Source organism: Lineus longissimus, chromosome 8 (assembly GCF_910592395.1).
Source record: "Lineus longissimus chromosome 8, tnLinLong1.2, whole genome shotgun sequence".
NCBI lineage: Eukaryota > Metazoa > Nemertea > Pilidiophora > Heteronemertea > Lineidae > Lineus > Lineus longissimus.
In genome coordinates, this window is record NC_088315.1 from 199020 (window position 1) to 225254 (window position 26235).

General features: G+C 43.1%; 3 protein-coding genes across 6 annotated transcripts in view; 2 read left to right on the plus strand and 1 right to left on the minus strand.

Annotated features, from left to right (window-relative positions):
- The first annotated feature begins 14 nt into the window (after nucleotides 1-14).
- Nucleotides 15-2781, plus strand: LOC135492376 (ropporin-1-like protein). The gene is made up of 5 exons (XM_064778820.1): nucleotides 15-87; nucleotides 829-1094; nucleotides 1321-1482; nucleotides 1830-2005; nucleotides 2233-2781. The coding sequence occupies exons 2-5, from the start codon at nucleotides 837-839 to the stop codon at nucleotides 2297-2299; spliced, it is 663 nt and encodes a 220-aa protein (XP_064634890.1). The 5' UTR covers nucleotides 15-87; nucleotides 829-836; the 3' UTR covers nucleotides 2300-2781.
- A 1405-nt stretch (nucleotides 2782-4186) lies between these two features.
- The window catches only part of LOC135492052 (potassium voltage-gated channel protein Shaker-like), a 55228-nt gene continuing 33179 nt past the window's right edge, over nucleotides 4187-26235 (minus strand). For 3 of the 4 annotated variants that reach the window (XM_064778175.1, XM_064778172.1, XM_064778176.1), the window contains 2 exons: nucleotides 22112-22271; nucleotides 4187-13263 (listed from right to left, as the gene is read on the minus strand). The gene's annotated coding sequence lies outside the window, so the exon portion shown is untranslated. Of the gene's footprint in view, nucleotides 13264-22111; nucleotides 22272-22491; nucleotides 22518-26235 lie in introns of those variants that run through there. The other variant, XM_064778173.1, reaches the window with a different exon arrangement.
- LOC135492465 (uncharacterized) lies at nucleotides 10480-25330 on the plus strand. Its single transcript, XM_064778967.1, has 4 exons — nucleotides 10480-10493; nucleotides 13759-13897; nucleotides 21183-22118; nucleotides 24140-25330. The coding sequence occupies exons 1-4, from the start codon at nucleotides 10480-10482 to the stop codon at nucleotides 25328-25330; spliced, it is 2280 nt and encodes a 759-aa protein (XP_064635037.1).

Consider the following 26235-nt stretch of genomic DNA (forward strand, 5'->3'; position numbering starts at 1 on the left):
GGAAATTGCGCACGGGTTGCTATCAACAACGCGACGAACACATAGGACTGTTGACAATATTTTTCCTGTGTTCGGACCAAAATAACGGTACGTATCACTTAATGAAATCAGATCAGGGGCGCTTAAACAGTTCAGCCACTGCCACTGACTATATGCAGAAAGCTGTAATTTTTATTGTTGTTCTCCAAGAAACTGGAAAATCGGAAGCTCACTTTTCGACGTCTCGATGCGCAGTAGGCCCCAGAAGCATGCATTGCATGCACAGCCAAGCACAGGCATTGCAGTGCAGCAATATGCAGCTTGTGCAATGCATGCATTAATAATGTACGAAGAGTGATTAAATCTAGGCCATTTTGAAGCAGACTATAGTCCTAGAGTATAACTGTTCGTGTTGCCACTACCACTACCAGTGGCACTAGACTTTTAAGACTAGGCCTGGTTATGACTGTCTTTATGAGTCGGCTGTCTGTCACTCTGTGTCTGTACGACTGTAGCTCTGTGGGTGGAGCGGAATGGTGTTTGATTTGAACATCCACGACCTGACGTCGTCCAGTAACAGTGCAAGTCAAGACTCAAAGTGAGTCTGATATTCCGAGGTGTGTAGTATAACTTATAGTACCGTCCTAGTGACCTGTGACTGTGTGCTGAATGCAAGGGCATGTTTTACTCTTTTACTTTACTTGTAGTTTTACCAAAACAAAGAAACCTAGTGTGTGTACTGTATACAGGTCTAAATATTATAGGTCCCACCGGTATGTGATTGTGAGTCCAGCCTCTGGATCCTACCTAGGGATTGACTTCAAAACATCACTTTTTGTCTCTTTTTAGCAATTATCATGCCAGCTCCAGATGAACCTTACTACTGCTCACAGCAAATCAATATTCCTCCTGCCCTGCCAGATATTTTAAAACAATTCACAAAGGCAGCTATAAGGACCCAACCTAAGGATGTACTTGCCTGGTCTGCAGCTTATTTCAAGGCCATGTCAAAAGGCGAGACGCCACCTGTTAAAGATAGATTAGAGATGCCAATAGCAACACAAAAGACAGACACAGGAATCACGGCTGGTCTCCTCAAGGTCTTGCACAAACAGGTTGGTTGAGTCATCAACAGCTGATACCTGTTGTTGTTTTGTGTATTATGCTAATACTTCACTTCCTCCTCGCACAACCTTGAGCCAAAAGGCCGTCAACATAGATCGTCTCCATCTTGCATGATCTCCTCAGATAAACTCTCCGCCTTGTTGATGCCTCACTGGTAACCTTTCATCAAATAAAACAGTGTGAACTTTGGTTTACCATTTCTGTCCATGATTTCAGCTTGGTCCAAAGAAGGTTGTACCCCTCTCACTGATAGAAGAGAAATGGAAAGATCTCTCTCTTCCAAAGGAGCAGTTTGATGAGTTAGTTCAGGTCGGAAGTTATGGCGGTGATGTGGAGTGGTTGAAATTCTTCAGTTTGGCAGCTTCAGGTTTAGGAGAAGTAAGTTTCCATAATGCAAACATTGCTAGTCTTAGGTGAACAATATATTGGAATTTGATGAAGCTTTTACACATTGAATCAGGATTCCAAGGTCCCATTGCAAAGAAGTGAATGACACAGTGAGGTTACACCATGTGGTATTGATGGTCTAATTTTGTCCTGATGGTAAGATTAAACTAAAATGACCATCTACAACTGAAAGTTAATATATGAGAAGTCATTCAAAGTTCCTGTTAGGTACAACCTTTGCCCTTAGCAACCGGGCTGGTTTGGTAATCATTGATACTAAAGACAGTCACTGAGTCAGAATACAATGAAACTAACACCACAGAACCAATTCGTTTCAGAATATCACCGATGCAATGCAAATGATCTGCGAAATATTGACGGCTGATCCAGAGGGTGGTGCAGCCAGAATCGCCTTCCCACTCTGGCAAGACCTCTACAAATATTTGGCACAAATCGATGGCGATATCTCAACTGAACAAGTGGATGATGTCTGTGCACATCTGCAATATGACGTGTGAGTTGATAGTCAAAACATATCTACCATTGGCTGTTGTTTAAAGTACTGAATGTGCTAGGCTACGCAAATGCTGGGATTTCAATGTTGTAATCCTTTCATGAGTACACTTGTCTGTCTATCTATCTGTCCCCCAACCTTTCAGCCAGGGGGGACACTGTATAGTCTTGGTTTTTTTATGTTCTTGAATTCATCAATTTTGATACTTTTTTCTTTTCTTTTTCCAGAGATAAACAAGATGGTTTTGTACAGCCACGGAATTTTCTAAGTCCAGATTGCCCAAAATTAGGATAAAATGTCACACAGACTTCGTGTCATTCTACCACTGAACACTTTCACTTAAAGACTGTAAAACATTCTAAATTATTTAATACAAAGACAAACAACAGAAAAGTGTTTGACTTTTATTCAAAACATTCAAATATTTGTCTTAATCATGTGATATCACTGTCTTATTGGAGTAAGGTCAAGGTTATCTTTGGTTTTGTTGCATTTCTTATGAAATGGACAACTTGTTGTAAAATCCACAATCCATCCATGTAAATTTTCCTTGATATTAATGTCGGTTTGCCATATCCGTTTTATCATATTTATTTCTTACATATTCCATCCAATATTGTTGCTTGTTGTTGAGAGAAATGATCAGAGACGGCTCCCAAAATATAACGAACAAATGTGGCAGTATTTGCTGCATGCGTTGGTTACCCCTGTCCATTGTAGACTTCTTCTGAAAAATAACAGGTTTGTAAATAAAGTAATTTGTAGCTTTTCATGGCAAACAATTGTTCAGTTTATTAGTGATTGATCGAGGGTGTTACCACAATTCGTAAACTAGACTCCACTAACTACAGTCTACGATGCAAGGTTGGAGGTGCACAGCTGAACCCAACGGACCACCTGTCCATCAGAGGGAGTGCTGGTCCTTGGTTGTACTGCTCGCACAACCTGTCCATCAGAGAGAGTGCTGGTCTTTGGTTGTACTACTCGCACAACCTGTCCATCAGAGAGTGCTGGTCTTTGGTTGTACTACTCGCACAACCTGTCCATCAGAGAGAGTGCTGGTCTTTGGTTGTACTACTCGGACAACCTGTCCATCAGAGAGAGAGTGCTGGTCCTTGGTTGTACTACTCGCACAACCTGTCCATCAGAGAGAGAGTGCTGGTCCTTGGTTGTACTACTCGCACAACCTGTCCATCAGAGAGAGAGTGCTGGTCCTTGGTTGTACTGCTCGCACAACCTGTCCATCAGAGAGAGAGTGCTGGTCTTTGGTTCTACTACTCGGACAACCTGTCCATCAGAGAGAGAGTGCTGGTCCTTGGTTGTACTACTCGCACAATTGTCCATCAGAGAGAGAGTGCTGGTCCTTGGTTGTACTACTCGCACAACCTGTCCATCAGAGAGTGCTGGTCCTTGGTTGTACTACTCGCACAACTGTCCATCAGAGAGAGTGCTGGTCCTTGGTTGTACTACTCGCACAACTGTCCATCAGAGAGAGTGCTGGTCCTTGGTTGTACTACTCGCACAACCTGTCCATCAGAGAGAGAGTGCTGGTCCTTGGTTGTACTACTCGCACAACCTGTCCATCAGAGAGAGAGTGCTGGTCCTTGGTTGTACTACTCGCACAACCTGTCCATCAGAGAGAGAGTGCTGGTCCTTGGTTGTACTACTCGCACAACTGTCCATCAGAGAGAGTGCTGGTCCTTGGTTGTACTACTCGCACAACCTGTCCATCAGAGAGAGAGTGCTGGTCCTTGGTTGTACTACTCGCACAACCTGTCCATCAGAGAGAGAGTGCTGGTCCTTGGTTGTACTACTCGCACAACCTGTCCATCAGAGAGAGAGTGCTGGTCCTTGGTTGTACTACTCGCACAACTGTCCATCAGAGAGAGTGCTGGTCCTTGGTTGTACTACTCGCACAACCTGTCCATCAGAGAGAGAGTGCTGGTCCTTGGTTGTACTACTCGCACAACCTGTCCATCAGAGAGAGAGTGCTGGTCCTTGGTTGTACTACTCGCACAACCTGTCCATCAGAGAGAGAGTGCTGGTCCTTGGTTGTACTACTCGCACAACCGTCCATCAGAGAGAGTGCTGGTCCTTGGTTGTACTACTCGCACAACCTGTCCATCAGAGAGAGAGTGCTGGTCCTTGGTTGTACTGTCAATGATGCAAAACAAGTATTGATTCCATGGTTAATTATAGTTTATTTTGTGGGTACATGAAGCACAAAATAATACATAAATATCAAAAGTAGCTACAGACTAGCTTGCTAACGAACTTAATACACGCATGAAGGATTTGCTATACATGGAGTGACCAGAAAACGGTCAAAGAGGTTTGAACATACCCAACGGCTCTGATATAGGGAGAAAAGAAAGTTAGTTCACTCCTGTAGTCAAATGGAGAATGAATATGATTTGGGATCGACACCCCCTGGAAAGTTTTGATCGGAGCAAAACGATTATATACATGTTATGTTGGCAAGTCATGATAGAGAGTTTTCTATGCAACTTTCCAAAAGGTGTTAACGAAGTTAAAGGATGGTAGCCACCTAGACTGGATATTTCCAGGGTTTAGGCAGCAAATTCTTAAAGATATAACTACAATGCATTCATCATGCTACAAATGGACATCTATGTATATCGAACATTTGAGAAAAAAAGCTCAGAGAAATCACCAAGTCTTTGTTGGCCAGAGTGAGGTTCGAGCGCGTGCTAGAGTCACTAACGCCCCCTCGTATGAAAAGTGGCCATGATAAATATTATCATGTCGAAATACACACGCACACAATTTAGTATCATCTATACATCATGGTGGCCTGTTCTACACCATACATACATCATATACATTTATACACTACAGTGCCAGACTATTATATTCTGCATATTAGGTCAGTAACGCCAGAAGTTTTCAAATCACTATCACAGTATATCAGCCCATATGGGAAAGGAACAAACAAATCTGTATGGTGAAGGAAAACCCTCCAAACTATATTGCATTAAATCGCCCGATTCTTTTTCAGTTCATGACTATTGTCAGGTTCATACCTGTCTTGGGTGGGAAAAGGTATCCTTTTTCACATTTTTCAGAAGCAAGTCATAACAATAGAATGACTAAAAGATTTTGTGTCATTTTGAGTCTAGAACATAAACTTAAAATAGCGTAAAAGTATCAATAAACTCTGTACAGTTTTAACAAAACAATTTTGACTAGAAGTTAGAAGTTAATTTTCTGGTTCATAACTTTTATGAACAAAAGGTTACCTGTAGTGTCTGGCTGCACATTATGAAATCACAGAAATAAACATACTTGGATGGAGATGTCAGACAAACTGAGACTTTCCCATGGCAAAGACAGTTCTCTCCCACAAAACGCTACTTTACTGAACACAACCTCGATGTTATAGAGAACCACCACCTCGCCTCATAACTTCCCTTCCTTACACAATGATGACAATCACTACCTCTGAAGGACTAGAACATTTTAGTTCTACTTCTCTGTCACCAGGTGGCAGCACATGCTTGGTCAAGTACAGCCTCACATTGCACTCCTCTATTTGGTGGAGTATTGCTGGAGAGAGTGCTCCATGGCAAACATGTATCAACAGTTCAATGAAACCATCAACTGTCTTACAATCTGTATACAACTCAACAAGACATCTGAGATTACTCATGAAATGTTCTGGAAACAAGAAGTCAACTCCTGATCACCATGACTAGCATGGTGAGTGAAGTCGTTACAACATACATTCATATCATACACACGTCTGAAGGTGAAACACTTAAATGAACGTCCAATTGTCAAGAGAAACAAGCTAGCTACTCCAAACAGTAATAATGAACAAAGGAATCATTGGAACTCAGTGAAGGGTTGCGAATTCATGCTCCATTGAGTGAAGAGAAATGTTTTCATTATGTTGTCCACGTGCTCACTCACTGGCCTTCTACTGTCAAGTCAGTCAGGTGCCAACACAATGTTCTAGACTGGTTTTGTATTAATTTGATCATCCATTACGAGCTAGAAAGATACAGTGGTTCTGGACCGGGCTTACACTATCAAGTGCTTTTAGAATATTTAAACTGGCATTTCCCAGAAAAGTGGCCGACTTGTCAGACTTGTAGAGACAATCAAACCACCCAGAACAGATATCTTAAACGACGACTCGTCACTAGTCACATCAATGTAAAGGTTGAAAGACTGACATGAGACTATTCAGACCCGATTCCGTCTCGAGATGGATCATCTATACAATTGAACAGAACAAAAAAAGGTCCACCAAGAAATACCATAATGCCTTACAAACCTCGGCAACGTTAGCGTACTCTTCGATGTTTAAGTTAGGAAACTATGCAGGGCCAGTCCTCAGTGGCATAGAGATCAGTTCATGTTATCATCAGCAAGTTCATCCCATGTGCCAAGGAAATATGAACGGTATATAACCATAAAGACCACTTTGTGAGAGCTCCAACTTGGATGCATGATTATTCAGCCTCCATCTGTTGACTTTCACCCTTCAATCTTGATATTCTCGGCTACACCAGCTCAGGGACATTTCATTTTGACCAAAAGGTGACACTTGAAAGCAAGACAGCTCTGCATAGTTTCCAGAGCATGTAAGCACAAGATATGAAGAAATGAATACAAATAGTTTGTTAAACTAGATAACGTAGTAAACATTTTATATGCTGTGACATTCTAGGAAAAGCCAGAGCCCTCTTGTGACCAGACATTGTATTATATCTGATCTCACCAAAGAATGAGGCATGGAAATTCTGTCAGCTATCATACAGTTTCTAGACAAAGTCATAAAAAACAACTACCATAGATTTACGGTCTGCGGACCATACACAGAAGTCTGCAGACCACATATTCCTCACTCAAACATCGCACTTGATCAACTAGCAATGTGTCACTCGGCTACAGACTCACAAATGGAACAAATGTAAATGTATAACACCCCCTATTGCACAACCCATGTACTATTGTAAGAAGTGCAGTCTTACCGTATATATAAACACCCTGAAAAGATTTGACAATAGATTGATTACATAATATGTATATTATTTACAAAATCTTGTATTTACACTTCAAATGAATTATGCCAGTTAAAGTTGTATGTATTTAAATCCAATCGTTGCTACCACTAAGTGTATCTATTGAAAAAAGAGCTGAATTGATTTAAAACATGAACTTCCTACACGTTTGCTGATGCTACACATCAAGAGAAGACAGGCAGCAGACGCTCGCGGCGTATGGGTCAAAGATTCAAAGTCTAACCATCAAAATGTGACGCTGTACAAGTCTAGATACAAATGTGATGTACATTAAACTTGAAAACAACTGCATGACTCGTGTGAGCCAAATCGACTGCAAACAGATGTACACATGGACCATCATGAAGATGTAACTTGAGCTATGATTCCTTAATGGATGCTTGAAAATGACACACAGAGCTTGACCAGTGGAAACACGGCCCACAGGCAATGTGCTCTGCCACGATGTACCTGGTAACAACCTACATGGCTAACTATTAACAATGAGTCCATACAACTAGGAAAGTTTCAGAGATTTTAACAAAAACTCTTATAACTTCTGTGTTGCTACAAATCCATGTACATTATGTCGAAGCGTTTAATTACACTGAATAGTATATACTCGATGAGACTGTGAATGAATGAAATACCTGTACAAACGGAGTGATGAGTTTTGATGTAACATCCTGTACACGTGACACTATATATATATCTTATATAAAATATGTGCATTGATTCATGTAGCATAAGTTTTTGCATAATAGTGATTTATAACTAGGTATCCCCTGATTTAAGTTTTCGACTCATCTGGTTGTCATGACAACTGTCACCATGACTACCATGGTTACTATGGATGCATCTTGATGGTCAACCAATCGCATTGCCAGGTAGAGCTCTTGAACATTTCAATTGCTAAGTTTACAATCTGAATTTAGATGTTTGACAAAATAACTGTCAACATTGTACATTATATTTTCGTTACATTTTTGTTCTGTGTTTAAGTTTAAGTACGAGAAATCAGTCAAAATCTGCCTCATTGCGGCCAGTTTGAAGGAAACGCATAAATTGAATGATCTCTACCTTGACAAGTACAATGTTGATTCTCTGCATTTGGGTAACCTACATCTAGGCAGAACCAGAGCTGATTAGAGAGGCTACAAACCATGCAAGGGTTAACTCTCCATGCAAGTGGGGCTCTAATATATAGATGTAACACTGGAGGGCAGCACAGTGCTGGTATTTAACTCTGAAAGAATAACATGATAAAACCATCTACATAGGAGGAGGACAACAATGACGTTATTGGTAGAAATGCCAAGGCGTTGGGGGGGGGGGGGGTCGGACCTATATAGAAATAGGAGCAGGTTTAATTCATTCAAATCACGAAGCGCGCATCAATGCATTACATTTCTACAATTCATTATTTGTCCCTGGGAATTCTTATGAGCAGTCGGTCCGTCGCCATGATTTCAACAAAATACCCGCCAAACAGAACAAACAGCTAAAGAAGCTAACAAGGCAAAACATGCAATGAAACAAAAGAGGTAATAATAAAGCTCTCAGTACTAGAGACGAGTAACATGAGTGTGGCACATAGTATAAGGAAAATTTAACAAAATTAACAGATTCATTCATTCAGTTTAAAGCTTTTACTTTATGTTCAAAACAGACGTGTTAAAGTATGGAGAGATCAATTCTCTTGCGAGACAGAAGCCCCACGGCTAAACCCCAAAAGGAGAGCCAGACAATTTAAAGCTTGAAGACAACAATCATCAAGAAACGGGCGACTTTGAGAAATAACCACATGTTGTCGAGATCTTAACGAAAAACACAAACGAGCCAACAAGTGACACAAGTGACATGTCGCGACCGGTGCCAATTCTTCAACTCATTACATCCATGTTTTCAATTCAGCCAATCAGAATGGTTGTAACAAATGAGTATGGTTGTGAAAGTTTGGTTTTTCAGTGGACAATAGCACTTGGCAAATATCCCAGAAGTTCCTCGGTTTGCACATGATCACATGACCCGACCACTGGGTGAAAATCTATTTAATCCCTTAAAACAATAACAATTAACATATATGAGTGAAACATGAATAGACTTTAAAGGGAAAACCAAGAACTAAAGAAGAAGCACACCAAAACCAACAAGACAGCATGAGAGGTGCAGAAGCAGCGTGGAATGCACTGGTCACACAGTGACTCCTTTTAGGGAGGTTTCAAAACAATTATGTAAACAGGGCCGCAACTACCAATCAAAAACTTCTAACGACTTTCAGGTGCAAAGCCTAATTTGAAAATGCGCAGTTTACTACTGAATACCAAGTTTGAGAGAGTAGGTTAGTTAATGTAGCTATCCTCATGGTGGAACTTTATTTTGTTCATAATCATGTTAGTTTCTAAGTAGACCTCATCCCCCCCTCCCCCCCGATGTGTCAGACTTAACCTTCGAGTCTGTGATCTGAAATATGATTAAACAATCTCCCCCCCAATGTCGTCTGAAAACCAGGCCTCATTTTCAGCCTGTTTGAAAGTTGATCTAAAAGCCTAAAGTACAGTATTAGTATTTGCTAAAGTTCCAATATTGACAGCATTGCTACATTTTACACATTGTATCTAGTCAATTGTTGTAATACTTTCCATAAGCTATTAACCTGAAGAGTAAAAGATTAAACTCTGAATGCATTACGACCGGTGAGCACCATCATTTCACAATAGACATTTTGGCGACAGAGTTCAATTCAACAGTAATACAACATAAGGTTTTTGTCTCAGTAACTAGTTGACGATGGCCACCACCCTCCACAAGCTCCAGGCATGGCATATTATCAATGCTCCAGCCTGCAGCCTTTGCTACAGGAGCACTGCAGCCGCTATATGCTTTCATAAGGTGGCAACCACCGTCAACCATCCCACTGGTTATACAGGAAAGCTAAACTTCTCAATACCGCACTGCTGTAAGCTAGATGACTCCAATCATCAGGTGACAAACCTCAAGAAAAATCCCCAAACACAAAAACTATGACACAAGAGATTAGGTTTCTGGCAACTTAGGCAAAGGGAAATATCAACACATCTAACCGGTGATTTGGCCTTAAAAACATTATATGAATAGTTCTGTAAAAACTATCATCGTGTTTTAAACAAATACTCTAAAGAATTTCATCGGACACTCGCCTGCTGTTGTTGATGAATGAGTTGTGTTTACGTCATATACCTTTTAGAACATTCCTCTTCAAAGAGATAGTTTCGTATGTTTTTATTTCTGAAGGATACTACACAGGTGGATCTAGTGAACCCCAAGTATTTCAAAATAACATCAATAGCTGTACAAGTGTTAAGTTACTTATGAGGTGTTTTACCACATTTGAACAACAGAGTTTAGGGCAGCCTAGTGGACCATGATTCAGTTACTTACAGTTCTGGCCAATCAATGAGGATAATGGGAGTTATTAGGTAAGCACTTATATCCCAGCATTGTTCCTGTACAGAAGGTGACATCAGCATGTAAACAAATGTTCTACAACCTGTTTGAATGCACTACTGAATGTACATCTACACAGGATCTCTGAGTGATACCTTTGAACCTATCTGCCCAAGGACCAACAGTAACAATTGAAAGACACTCCCATATCAGAGTTACAGTTACCAAGTGGATTGTTATTTTGAAGTGACCCATGTCAGCATTTCTCAGGACGTTAAAAGCATACTTGGGGTTCACTCACAGTGTTGTGTTAAAATGCCAGGGGTTTACTTCAAAGCGTTTGGTTAAAGAGGCAAGGGTACAAGTTCTATTTGCGAGTTAGCACCAGTCGAAAGAACCCAGAACCAATTATATACTACAAGAGTTACACCAAGTGTTTGAGCACCAAATGAAAATCAAATGGACCATCTATGTAAAGCTGATAACATTTATAACTATTAAATAAGAAACAGAGTTAGCTACCACAAAGATTTCTCTGTTAACTCTATAAGGACTACTGCAGTATCTTATAAACTGGCTGTATATTCAGCCAAATCCTGGGAATTATCAGCTAAGAATGGAGGTTATGAGCACTGTAGAGTGGAGATTTCCCACCACCCATCTAGACCATAGCTACTGCACTTCTAACTCAGTGTTTATGCAGACAGCGTATGTGACTGACTACATGCTGACTATCTCTGCGCACAACTGAATGGTGCCAACTGGATGCAGCAAGGTGAATTATTTTCATGACTTTGATAACACCGTCTTTAAAACAATCTGAATTTGGTTGACTTGTCCATGACAATGCACCAACAACTCCACTACAGCAGTCCTTATAGGATTAACACTGAATACAACAAGCTGAAGTTTGATCTGAATATTGCCCTTGATGACAAAAGGCTGCTGCCAACACGACCAGGATTCATTCATCCCAGCGAGTTGAGATGATAAGGGACAACGTACCCATGGTCTCTCACAACATTTGAAAGTGGTCAGGAGCGACTCCTGTGAAGCCAGACGGTAATCCAAGAGGCCTTCAACAAAAGACAGATTACTGTGATCGCTGTCCTTGACGTTGCTGATGTCAGGAGGTCAGAAACTGTGGAGAACGTCATGGTTGTCATCACCACACTGCATAACTGACATGATTGCTGTGAGGTTCCTGTGTCAATGACGTCAATCTGACATTCAAAGTGTGACCTGTTTCACCTGCTGGGCATCATCTACACAGCTCAATAGGCTTATTGTTCAGGACTGGATAGTACAGCCTTTTGCCAGTTTTGGGACATGAGTGGGGAGCAACAAGGATCTATTGCCAACACCAATCAAATGAAGGAGAGACTCGTTTGGCTGACTGAAGTTGATGAAAATCAAATGATAACAGATACTGAAGGCCAACTGCAGCTTTTAGATTACAATTCACCTCTTTCGAAATGAGCACCGCCTGTGGTTGAGCTCTGTTGTCGGGAAACAAAATGACTGACTTCTCGGCTCAGCCTTTGATGTTCCCGACATCAGGTCTGCCTCGACATGAAGGTAGCAGAGGCTGACCCCAAAACTTAGCAAGTTTGGGCCATTCCATTGTAAGAGGTGCTTATCTAGTCCCCAATATGACTCTGAAGACGGCAGCCTGTACGCTTCATCTGTAGTCTTACTTCAAAAGAGACTTCACCAACTTCAGCCAGCACAGACTTGATGGAGGTTTGCATAAAAAAGTCAACACGTATAATTATAAAACATCTACTTGAATCACAGCGACTTCTAAACATTGGGTGATGGGTCCATGTAAGTGAACAGTTTTGTTTTTTTGCAATATTTCCCTCACCTCTGTTAGTGGCCTCATCTCTTCGAGAAGATCACGTTGGCAAGTGAAGGTCACTGTAACCTGCCTAAATGATTCTTAGACATTGAGTTGCACATTTGGTCTGGAAATGAAGTCGACCTCAGATACAGTTGTTTACATCTTATACCTTAAAGAATAACATACATACTTCCCATCACCCAAAATAAGAAGTTGGTGGGATGAATCCCCGACACCCCTATAACTCAAATGGACCCTCCTGAAAACAGAAACCAGGAGAGATCATTAACTGAAGTAGTTTAGGGATGTCAGGCAGGCATTTGCGTATGGAATACAAAGTCTTATTGACCAATGAACGAGCTCACTCGGTATCACACCGCCCCCTATCCCCAAACATAGAAGTATCCAAGAAAGACTCCCGACGAGTACTGTGCTCTCCGCGTTATCATAAAGTTTTGTCATGTACAGCCCGTCTTCACGGAAGCAGAAGGATCACTCCGGTTTGTGAGCAAAGAAGAGAGACTTGATGATGATAATTCGGGGCGCAGTCACGGTGGGTCGTGGCGTCCATCAAACCATCCACACTTCTATGCCTGTGTTCATCTCTTGTTCATCTGGAACGCCTCACTAAATCGTACATCCAGAATCTTGCGCTGAACGCCCATATAAGGGATTGGAGAACATAATACATAGCGCAATGCAACACAGCGCGTAACAATACATTACTCAGGGTTTTCATCAGAAATGAAAAACACCAACTTAACACTTGAAAAAAACGCCCGCACTATCCGGTAATTCTTTGACACAATATTGTTGGACATTGAGACGCTGCGTTCCGTATCCAACATGCACACGTGCTGACAGGTAAGACTTGGAAGAACTTGGTTTATAAACATGGTCACATCATCCGATGACAATCATTCTGCCGCCACTCACGTTTCTCATGTCGCTTTCATATCCTGCATTGAAAAAGAGAAAGCATTGTTTAACCTAGATGATTCAGGGAAGAGAGAGGTTCCCTTGCTGACACTGACAGAAGTCGTCAGAGGCCGTCTTCAACAGAGGTCCTTTGTCCATCATGAGACTGTCTCGAGAAAGCTATAAATATATAAGTATAAATATATCACGGATGGCCTAAAATCAACCTGGGCTGTATCACCAGCCGTGAAGAGTGGATGATGGATATTTAGCTGGGTGCATTATCTGAGAGCTATAGTTCCACATGGTGTTGGCCCAGGACATGCGTCATGTAGCGGGGTGTTGAGAGCACACAGTGGAACACTCATCGATAATGTATGCGGAGTGTGCATCAATAATACATGGAGAAATTACCTTCGGCAAACGTATAATATATGACACCATGTTACGAATGAATCAAGTCACTTGTATAGCCTCTGCTGCCACCTATGGGCTAAGATTGATACTCATGCCATTCGACCTATTTCTCTTTCTAGAGGAGCCCACATTGCTGAGAGTAGACCTGTGGCTGGAGCGGCCCACATTGCTGAGAGTAAACCTGTGGTTAGAGCGGCCCACATTGCTGAGAGTAGACCTGTGGCTAGAGCGGCCCACATTGCTGAGAGTAAACCTGTGGTTAGAGCGGCCCACATTGCTGAGAGTAGACCTGTGGCTAGACCGGCCCACATTGCTGAGAGTAGACCTGTGGCTAGACCGGCCGGTGGCTAGAGCGGCCCACATTGCTGAGAGTAGACCTGTGGCTAGAGCGGCCCACATTGCTGAGAGTAGACCTGTGGCTAGACCGGCCCGTGGCTAGAGCGGCCCACATTGCTGAGAGTAGACCTGTGGCTAGACCGGCCCGTGGCTAGAGCGGCCCACATTGCTGAGAGTAGACCTGTGGCTAGACCGGCCCGTGGCTAGAGCGGCCCACATTGCTGAGAGTAGACCTGTGGCTAGACCGGCCCGTGGCTAGAGCGGCCCACATTGCTCCCAATCCACTGCAAGAGAAACCCTGTTGGTCTACTCTAGATTCGGGCGAGGATTGATCGTGGAAACGCAGAATCAATTAAGACTTCAAATGAAACCATTACTCCTGACTACTACTGACAAAAAGTCACACTTTCATCAAAGCTCGTGCACCAAAGAGAGGACTCAACACAAAACCAATGTATTGATGTGTTCACGCTTTATTACCGATGTCAGATGAATGCATTAGCATGTGATCAGCGTTTGTAAAAGAGAGTGACAAACGTCGATGATAGCCAGGGTATAGTAACAAGCGTTCATATACACTCCGTGCACACACTCGGCACCTATTGATTTTGTTGTAATTGCCATGGATTCCCCACATGGAACATGGAGTTGACTTGCTTCACCATAGCAGCAAGCACGGCCGAATGCTATCAAGCATCCAAGCCAACATGGCATGATGCGAAGCCAAAAGAAGTGTTGGAGAGAGCTGTCCCGGTACCGTAACTCAAACTTCTATTCTTCATCTGGACAGGGCTTGATCAACCGGGACATTCAAATCCCTCTCCCTCCATTGTCCTTACCGGTATATAGTCAGACTGAACAGGTCATGACATTAGTGCAGCAATAAAAAAGATGACATTTGACAATGACAAGCAAATGTCTGTGCAGTGCGCAGCAGCTGTGTGTTGTCCCACAATAGACTTTTTCACAACTTGATAATACACTGCTTGAGTTAGATACTAAGTAGCATAGACCATCACAGTGGATCTGTTGATGGGAAGTAATGCTCTATTGAACCTCATGCTAACACTGAAATCAACAGAGTAGTGAAACTTCTCATTTAGGTTGCAAATGGAGCAAGCTTTGCTTGGCAATAATCACATTGGTGGCAGTGGTCTCTCGGGGGGAGGGTATTGTCCCTGTATAGATTAATACAGAGCATATCCAGTTTGTTGCCAAGGACAGCTGTATTACTTGCTCTGTAAAAGCCATTAAGAAGAAGTCTTAGAGATTAGTCCTGGAACATATCCACCCCTGTACTGTACATGTTAACATATCGACCACTCCACATCTAGGATGGGTATCACTCAAGATCAACAGCTCCCCATAGCAGTAATATAAAACATGCTATCACAACTACAAATAGATTGAATGTCGTGCAGGACCCTGAAATCTATTTCTGATTGATATCGGAAATATGCTTGTTGAAGATGAGTAGTGACCATCCCATGCCCTGATACAGGTGTCTAGACATCCCAAATCACACCTCCAATTAAACTACCATCCTCATGTCTTTCTATTGTATTTCTCGACTAATTCCGCCCACAAGAACACCTGGTCATGTGGCCGTATTATGACCAATCAATTTGAAGATTGATGTTGATGTTTCATGGGCAGAGCATTATCATGTCAAGGTATGCGGACTCAATTCACGCACACATTACGTCCATAAGCTCTCGAACAAATCTCACCAATAACATCCCGCTCATCTTACGGTGAGATATTCAAAACCAACCTCTTCTGACTATTCTCATGGCTTACCCCAACACTCATACTGACCAGCAAACCCATGACTGGTAGACTGTAGTTTGTTCCATGTCAGAACAATAGGCTTACACTACAGGCAATCACCAGTTGGTTATCCAAGCCAATAGTTTTACAAGAGAACATTGTGTGCAAAATAGTGTGTAATAAGGCAAAGGCCAATCACAGCACAACTGACTGAATCATTTCTTTGTGAATAACAAGAATACATGTTTGACTGAATTATACCATCAGCAAGAAGCCAACTAGCCAAATAAACAGACTGGCCAAGTTAAATGTCAAATGGCTGATCACAGCCAGCTACTTATAAACAATAGTGTCAATCAAACGACTAAATGTTTCACCCAATTACATGTAAGTGTCCAAAAAATATCATCATCATCTCATTGCTCAGAATGGGGCAGTTCTCTTTCAATTGACCTCAATGAGTACTGACCTCCATCCCAGCTCACAGAGGAACAGAGGGACAAGGCCATTTTGGTGATTTGGCCATAGTGCACCCATCCTCTATGACCATATTCACCCCATATCAGCAATGGCTGTGGACTGATTTGAGCATTTCATAACAGGATTCGAGTCCAAGCTACGGTATGCTTGCACACCATGGCCAGTTGGCCAGACCCTTCTGTCCGACTCCCTCAATCACCATTTCAAGTGAAGGTTAATCAGTGCCATCCCACAACAACTGAATAAATCAAGTCACAATGCTAAATAGAGTGATTCACAAACTCACAAACAAAACACCTCTGTTCACCGCCAGATTGAATCAGTACCACCTAATACATGCGGGTTAAATCTCACTCCACGCTGTCAGTAAATAGAATTTACAAGCGTGGAAGCCGCCAGTAAACTGAGTTTGCCGTTAGTAACCTGGAAGATGAGCTGAGGTATAGTCTGTATGCGAGCGATGTTCCGCGCTGATTTCCCTACGGTCCCAGCGTGTTAGACAAATTTCAGCGCCATTTCCACCACTCAGTGGTGGTGAATTAGCACACAGTTTCAGTAGAGTGTTGTCTCGTGTCTCATCGGCAGTTGGAGGTTTGGTGGGAAGGTTGCAGTATCGCCTGTTCAAGGTGGCACCCATCCTGCTCAAGAATGGCTTTCCAAAATGACTCCAGCCGAAATGTTAAAACCTGCATGATTGGAGCTATAATCCCTGCTAACAACCCCTACCTCTCCTGCTCAGCTGCTGATAACGCCAACATCCTCATTATAAGAACCCAGCGCAAACACTGCTATATTTGCATGAATTTGTGAGCACAGCTATTTATAGAGTATATGTGCTGAATCGAGCTATTGGTTCATAGCGAGTATCTCTCCTGTGTGACAAGCATAGCCATTGATTCCATGGTGGAATGAGGAGTAAACATAAGCCGTCAGCTTCACATCTTGACTTCTCTTGCATTTATAATATACTCTATAGAAGATGATCGCCATATGATGAGGAGAGCAACGACGAGTTCACTGACATCGGTTCGTTTCTCCGAATATGTCGGCCAGTTTACACCCTGATCTGAACACTGCCCTGTCTACCTTGTGCCAAGTAGAGCTGGAATCACTGACTGCCAAATCACACACTCACACTGCACTAGCACCCAATCAGAATGCCCAAATGCATGAAGCTCTGATCCACCATATGCAATGTACAGTGAGCTTGTGTATAAACATCAGAATATCATGCTACGCAAATGCTGCCCTTGACAATGAAAGTTGTTATTTTGGTTACTTTGGATCAGTACTGTATCATCAAATTATATCTTTAAATCAGATGCGATGTTTCGCTGATTGACATGAAATCTGATAGGCAGAAATGAATTCCCGCAGGCTGACAACGGCATGGAGTCGATGCTAGAATATCAACTGAATAAGTTCATCATCGTGAAATCAATAGATATCACTGCATGGAGATTTGCACATTATCACTGCATGGAGATTTTCACATTACAACTTGTTACTTACTACAGATGAAACTGACATGGTAGGAAGACTTTTCATAACACAAGCAAAATCAAATCTTTGTGATAAATTTGTTTGGTCCAGAAACGCCCCATGCTAAAAAGTGATGCTAAACTGTGGTTTACACACAGATGTGAATGCATCGTGTCATGTAACTACACAGTAAACAATCTCCATGTCAAGCAAGCTGGAGATTTCCACCTTAATCTTTCTGACTCTGTCACATGCATTTGAACGCAGGGCATAATGATTCTGGCTGCCAAGGGTTAATGCAACCAAAGGACCTATAAACATGTTAGATCATTCCCTCACATAATAATCATCGCTTTCGATGGGGCATGTAACAACAGACTGGTATTACGAGCATGGAATACAGACAATCAGGTTCATGATGATGGTCGTACCATCCCTTAATAGTCATACTACTGCTCATCAGCAGTTTGGGTGGTGAAATTGTGGTAGGAGTTGTCCCCCACTGGCTTTCTTCATGAGTGGTTGAAGAACCTAATGATTTGATGCCATAACATGCAACATTCAAAGCTGGAAGTCTTCCTATCAAAATGCACTATACCAAATGTACAACTGTAGTATAGACAGAACCTAATCACAAGTGTTTTATCAAAGTCTCTTTGGCACAGCGCTGAATTATGCAGCTACATTAATTGTAATCAATAGCTTGCTGCTAATCCACTTCAATTCTCTACTGGATAGATGGCGTTAGTAGCACCATGATTGATTTTCACGTTTCATAAAGGCTCCCATAGATCGACAGTGTCCCAATCAAATAAAATGATGTCCCCTTCAATGGCGTCGATTTGATGGTTTTCATTCGAACAGCATGTGCGAGAGCCATGTCCATTTCAGCCAATCATTTAATGGCTCCACGGCGCTGATGTGAATGAATGAATGATGCTATGCACTATGCATCGTTACAATGGACATGATGACTGGTGGATGAGACATTCGTTCTTGTAAACATTCATCCAGTGTCCACAGCTATGGGGCACCATTTCACTCATTGTATTAACCCTTTAGGGATGACAGTTCATACCAGGACACCAGGACAGTCAGCCTAGCTGTGGATCTCCTCATTCTGACCACGATGGTACCAGTGCTACAGGAAAGCCGCCATTGTTATTATTTATCAGGATGGGATGTTAACTGATCTAATATCCCACAAACTCATTTTTAAAATTAGATAACAGACAACCATATTCGCCACAGAGGCAGACACAAACTGATGAATCTCTCATGAAAAAACACCAAATGTGCGGGAGAACAATTGCGGTAGCTGGCAAGCAATTAACTCTAACAGTTATTACGAGCCTGCACAACACTGCAATACCTCAATGTATGCGGGGCTGCAATTGAAGCAAAGTGAGTTAAATCAATTTTGTCTGGTTTTTGTGGGAGTCGTCGCACTCACATTAAGACTATACACTCTGTGCCTACTTTGTCACACTGGCTCCCACATTGGCAAGAAACGTTTCGCATGTTTTATCACAAAAATGTGCGTGTTAAAATGGGATGAAGCAGTAACCATAGTAACATGGGTATATGATGAGCATTTGATGGAGCTATGCATGGCTCAGTGCCAAAACCTCCACTGCCTATATGCTGAGACAGTAGCACACATACACATGTATAATAATACTTATTGATACTCTGATCTATATGTGTTCTTCCAGCAAAGCTAACACCTCACTAACATGTTATGGCATGCAAGCATTTTGGCCACCATAATTAATTCAATATGTATTGACCATGAGATATGATCTGCCATTCTTAAAGGTAGATCAACCAGTTATTGTTTCAGTGCAAACTAATCACTCATAATGTCCACCATAGAGAGCACTATTTTGAGAACTCAGAGAAAACCTAAGCTTTATGATGATGAGATCAATGAAGGACTCATGGTCCCATCAAAACAAGCAGCTTGAGAAGTTGAGTAGGCCAAGCTTACTCCAGTGGCTGCTTATACCTGCTTCTTGTCTGCATTGCACTATGCGCAGTTGAATAGTTACTCAGGTTCCTTGGGAGCAACTTAAGCTAATGACAACAATGACCAGTCCTACCCCAGCCCTGGGATAACTGCAATCAGAAAGACAGTCTTTTCAGATACCGCCTAATCCATCAATGCCACGACAGGCATGCAAGCCAAGCCGACACAAGCTGCTAGATTATTATGGGTTCTGGCAGCCAATCTACCGACAAAGGAATGTGAGCTCAGCAGTAATAGCATAGTCCAAGGTCTTTATTCACTCTTTTGAGTCAGCAGCTCTTGTGCATGCCACTAGTTGAAGTTAAGGGCAACAATCATTCAGAGCCAAGCTAGCCAGAATGAGCAGGGATGCACCCCGAGAAAGGTGCATTCTATACACACAGATAGGCCTATTGGGACAACCCAATTTTCAATTGGTGTTTTGGTGGTATGCAACCATAATAAGCAGAACAAAGAAACAAGAATGGTATGCACTTCTAAAGAGAGCAGCTAGTTGACTTCCATTATCATAACTAGTGATAAGTGTGTGAGTGTATTAGTGTGCCTTTCTTCATATAAAGGAAGCAGCTATACAGTGTATGTATGTGTGTATGGTGTATGTCATATGCATGTATGGGGTATGGTTGAGTAATTGATCTGGCGTTGGTCCTCATGTCCTATTCAGTAAGATGTGAGTGGTATGAACAAGCAGTGGCCAGCGTTCACAGAATATCTGGGCGAGAGAGATCTTTAGGAGAGATTTCGGTGAAGTTTCACACTGCTTAGCTCCTCAGGGACTGGACTGTAATGGGGGAAGAGATAAGATTAATTGAGACATATAGTTTTTGTTACGGTTAAGACTACCCGAGCCACCAGGGCCACAAGCCTTTGCGAGATTGATTTGCAGTTGAAAAGACAAAGTGGTCTGTGTGGTCTTTGGAGTTCGTCACAACACCTGTATATTGGAATGCTAGTCGAGTGTTGGACTTCAAAGCAAGAGGTCATGGATTTGAATCCAATCCAAGTCCAACATTAGATTTGATCCGTTTGTGTGATGCTCTTGAAATTACTCCCTGACATCACCAGGAAGCAGAACTGCTAAAAGCAACGATGCCTTGCACTAGTGCAGACATTTTCTTTCCCATTTCAAATCACTTTTTGACACGCTCCATGTTTAGACCCTCGTAAGACATCCCCTGACTTCTCCATATCATGTCCATACTAGTCGTCCAACAGGAAAATCTGGCAGACTTAGCAAGATATATCTCTGGCTGAAAGATGAGCCTGACCAGCCCTTGGAAGTCAGACTCTTCAAGATGAAGTAGATCAAGTATTTTGATGTTTCCTTTGAGGAGAGACCAGCAAAGGACACCAAAGGTCAGCCAAGCCTTTCATCACTTGATGAACCTTTAGCCACAACCAATACTGCTAATCTCAGATGCATTTGTTAAGATGGTATAATGTCAGGGGCCACTAAGGCAGGCAGGCCCCCATGGCCTCTGCGACACTGGTTCAAGACAAGAGAGGCAGGCAGGCCCCCATGGCCTCTGCGACACTGGTTCAAGACAAGAGAGGCAGGCATGCCCCCATGGCCTCTACGACACTGGTTCAAGACAAGAGAGGCAGGCAGGCCCCCATGGCCTCTACGACACTGGTTCAAGACAAGAGAGGCAGGCATGCCCCCATGGCCTCTGCGACACTGGTTCAAGACAAGAGAGGCAGGCAGGCCCCCATGGCCTCTACGACACTGGTTCAAGACAAGAGAGGCAGGCAGGCCCCCATGGCCTCTGCGACACTGGTTCAAGACAAGAGAGGCAGGCATGCCCCCATGGCCTCTACGACACTGGTTCAAGACAAGAGAGGCAGGCAGGCCCCCATGGCCTCTACGACACTGGTTCAAGACAAGAGAGGCAGGCATGCCCCCATGGCCTCTACGACACTGGTTCAAGACAAGAGAGGCAGGCAGGCCCCCATGGCCTCTACGACACTGGTTCAAGACAAGAGAGGCAGGCAGGCCCCCATGGCCTCTACGACACTGGTTCAAGACAAGAGAGGCAGGCATGCCCCCATGGCCTCTGCGACACTGGTTCAAGACAAGAGAGGCAGGCAGGCCCCCATGGCCTCTGCGACACTGGTTCAAGACAAGAGAGGCAGGCAGGCCCCCATGGCCTCTGCGACACTGGTTCAAGACAAGAGAGGCAGGCAGGCCCCCATGGCCTCTACGACACTGGTTCAATACAAGAGAGGCAGGCAGGCCCCCATGGGCTCTGCGACACTGGTTCAAGACAAGAGAGGCAGGCAGGCCCCCATGGCCTCTGCGACACTGGTTCAAGACAAGAGAGGCAGGCAGGCCCCCATGGCCTCTACGGCACTGGTTCAAGACAAGAGATTCTTACCTGTCGTGTATGTTGTGGCGACAGTATCAGCATGGCTATTCTCCGACCTTCTCGAGCTTTGGTATAATCCATTAGATTGCATAGTCGACATCCAAACCCTGATTGGCTGATATGATGCACCTAGAAGCTGATGCACCACTCATGTGCTCAGCAGTTAGACCTGAAACAACAAGTAGATTTGATGATAGACTTAATACAAGGCAAGAGAAGGGTTGCACCACTCATGTGCTCAGCAGTTAGACCTGAAACAACAAGTAGACTTGATGATAGACTTAATACAAGGCAAGAGAAGGGTTGCACCACTCATGTGCTCAGCAGTTAGACCTGAAACAACAAGTAGACTTGATGATAGACTTGATACAAGGCAAGAGAAGGGTTGCACCACTCATGTGCTCAGCAGTTAGACCTGAAACAACAAGTAGACTTGATAAAAGACTTAATACAAGGCAAGAGAAGGGAGAATACTAGCATGTGGTCAACACTTGTGACAGTTGACTTGCTAAGTGATGCAGCATGAGTACACCAGAATCACACCTGAATGGACAAGACCAAAGACTTCATTTGGGCCTACTATGACAGCTCTATAAGAAACGTCAGCATTCTTCTCACTTTACAACTTTCTCCCCATGTACATCAACGCATTACATAATGTACAGGGGGCAAACTGGTGAAGTGGAAGGTTCTTGCCTTTTGGTCTCCTCGAGGATTTCTTGCTCCCTCTTCTGCCTGAACCCTTTCACAATGCTTTGCCCCCTTACTGACACTTGATTCAGTGGCCTGTGGTCTGACCACACTGAAGTTTTGACCAACATTATGAACTTCATTCTGATCCTTCACGCCTCTACTCTACACCCAGAACGAAACAGAGAAAGGCGGCCAGTAAGGATCTCGATCAATGTCACTGAGCCAAAGGACTTGTATACCGATAACAGCTGTGAGACTACTTGAAACCCCTTGACCACATTCACTAACAATCGACACAGCTCTGATCACAATATGTGAGTAGCGGAAACATTCAAATCAACAAGCACGGCACACCTTGCTCCATGGTTGCCAGATTGGGTCAGGCAATCAATGCCAATGGTTCTGGATGTCGGCCAAGGATTCAACTTGGGTCTCAAGGGCTGGATAATGTCTTGGATAATTCTCCAAAAGCAGCTCCAATGTGTCGTGTAACGCCCCCTGCATCGTCTTATCTACTGTCAACCAAACGAAGACAGCGCATGCACACAACAAAAACACCAATCCATCTCACAAATTTGTTAATAACTCGTGGCACGTTTAATGGTCTCATCCTCCATGCTGAGACAATTAATCACTTTTATTAACAAAGTAATTGGATAAACGGTTGCCAAGAGTCCAACCCAATCAACAGACTCAAAAAACCCTCATCCAACAAGTTCTACAAATACTCCTATGAAATCAACAAATTCTCCAATTTCTGGCTGGGCATCATTGTGTGAAAATCTCGGGATTTCCAAATGTATTTAACTCTCAGAACGTCAGTAGAAAAATCTCTCAAGAAGATGGATAATTAAATGCAATCGATCAAGACGTGAGATTCCTGTCACAATATCAACACCCACTTCATTATACTAAGACAGCTGCTCTAGAGTGTGGTGCTACCAGTTGTATTGATGGTGTGACGAGTGGAAGTGGTATCGAGATGGTACAATGCAGCAGTGTGGACTGGAAGAGAGAATATTGTCACGATATCATCACCTACTTAATTCTGTCAAGACAGCGGCCCTGAAGGGGGTACGAGGATGTTCAATTGGGGTAGAGGAGGTTCTAATGGTGGTCATAATGGAAACTGGCAGTACTGGTAACTCTGACCGAGGAAAAACACCAAGGTACCACTGAGGTTTGAACCCCACACCTTCAGCTTACAAGGCGAATACGTACCATTTGAGCTAGGGAAAATAGCCCCAGCCTGGCAAATAGAAATCATGGAAACACTAGTACAACGGCCTGGAGCGACACTAGTGCTATTGTGCTTGGTACTGGTCAAGTACAATTGGTAGTTAGGAGGCTCTGTCACTGTTCTGGTCAAGTACAATTGGTAGTTTGGAGGCTCTGTCACTGTACTGGTCAAGTACAATTGGTAGTTTGGAGGCTCTGTCACTGTACTGGTCAAGTACAATTGGTAGTTTGGAGGCTCTGTCACTGTACTGGTCAAGTACAATTGGTAGTTTGGAGGCTCTGTCACTGTTCTGGTCAAGTACAATTGGTAGTTTGGAGGCTCTGTCACTGTTCTGGTCAAGTACAATTGGTAGTTTGGAGGCTCTGTCACTGTACTGGTCAAGTACAATTGGTAGTTTGGAGGCTCTGTCACTGTACTGGTCAAGTACAATTGGTAGTTTGGAGGCTCTGTCACTGTACTGGTCAAGTACAATTGGTAGTTTGGAGGCTCTGTCACTGTACTGGTCAAGTACAATTGGTAGTTTGGAGGCTCTGTCACTGTACTGGTCAAGTACAATTGGTAGTTTGGAGGCTCTGTCACTGTTCTGGTCAAGTACAATTGGTAGTTTGGAGGCTCTGTCACTGTTCTGGTCAAGTACAATTGGTAGTTTGGAGGCTCTGTCACTGTTCTGGTCAAGTACAATTGCTAGTTTGGAGGCTCTGTCACTGTACTGGTCAAGTACAATTGGTAGTTTGGAGGCTCTGTCACTGTACTGGTCAAGTACAATTGGTAGTTTGGAGGCTCTGTCACTGTACTGGTCAAGTACAATTGGTAGTTTGGAGGCTCTGTCACTGTACTGGTCAAGTACAATTGGTAGTTTGGAGGCTCTGTCACTGTTCTGGTCAAGTACAATTGGTAGTTTGGAGGCTCTGTCACTGTTCTGGTCAAGTACAATTGGTAGTTTGGAGGCTCTGTCACTGTTCTGGTCAAGTACAATTGCTAGTTTGGAGGCTCTGTCACTGTACTGGTCAAGTACAATTGGTAGTTTGGAGGCTCTGTCACTGTACTGGTCAAGTACAATTGGTAGTTTGGAGGCTCTGTCACTGTACTGGTCAAGTACAATTGGTAGTTTGGAGGCTCTGTCACTGTTCTGGTCAAGTACAATTGGTAGTTTGGAGGCTCTGTCACTGTTGATGGTACACCAATCATATTACTGGAAGCTGGTACAGACACAGCTGAAATGGCACTATGGCCGTCAGGTTGCCCGACAAATGGACCTTTCAAGGTCACCCAATCAGCCTTCTTCTAATTCCTGACCTCCATCAGTAAGATCCTGATAATCACCCATACATCATCGCCAGTACGTCAGGGATGTCACACAGTGCATCAGCAGCGTATTTCAGACAATTTATGAGCAACAGCATTGGTACATTTAGTGTTGGTTCCAGTGAAAGTCCAGGTGATGGTTGCCATTGGTTTCACCCTGCTTGGCTGCCTGCACGGTACATCAATCTACATGTCCATATAGAGAGTGCACATGTGTCGACGGCAAGCTCATGATGGAGGGGAAATCATCAATAATGGACTGCCAGGATGTAACAAGCCAACAATAAAACCACCACTGTCAATATTCCAGTAATAGTCGGTGGGTTTATAGTATGCATCATATCTGGCTGAACATTGCTGTTATGGCTGATGGGCAGGCAGTGGCAATGAAAACAGACAATTACACCTTTATGCTCTGGCAAGTGACGGAGATGAGGGTTTTACCAGTAGGAGAGACCCTACCCCACAGGGAATACTTTAAAATGTATTGGTAATGCATAGGCATTGAAATATTTCAAGTTTCTGTTCAGGAAGTACAGTTGAACCCTGGTAACACAACCACTCATGGGACCGAGGTTGAATGGTCGTGTTACTTGGGCGGTCACGTTAGTGAAGTTGAAAATCCGGGGACAAAATGCATGATTAAGAGTTGAATTTGTTCATACCGGGGTAAGTTCAAAATGTTGATAAATTTCCAAAGCCGAAAAAAAAATGTTTGGGACTGATGAATGAGCATGACAGACGAGCAGTGAGTGGTCAGTCTAATGACCAATCAAACTTATCCTTTGATTACAGGCATATCCTCACATGATATTCTAATTAACAATCATAACTAATAAATTAACATGCTCAATCACAGATGAGCTATCGACCGACACGAACCTTCCGGGATCGA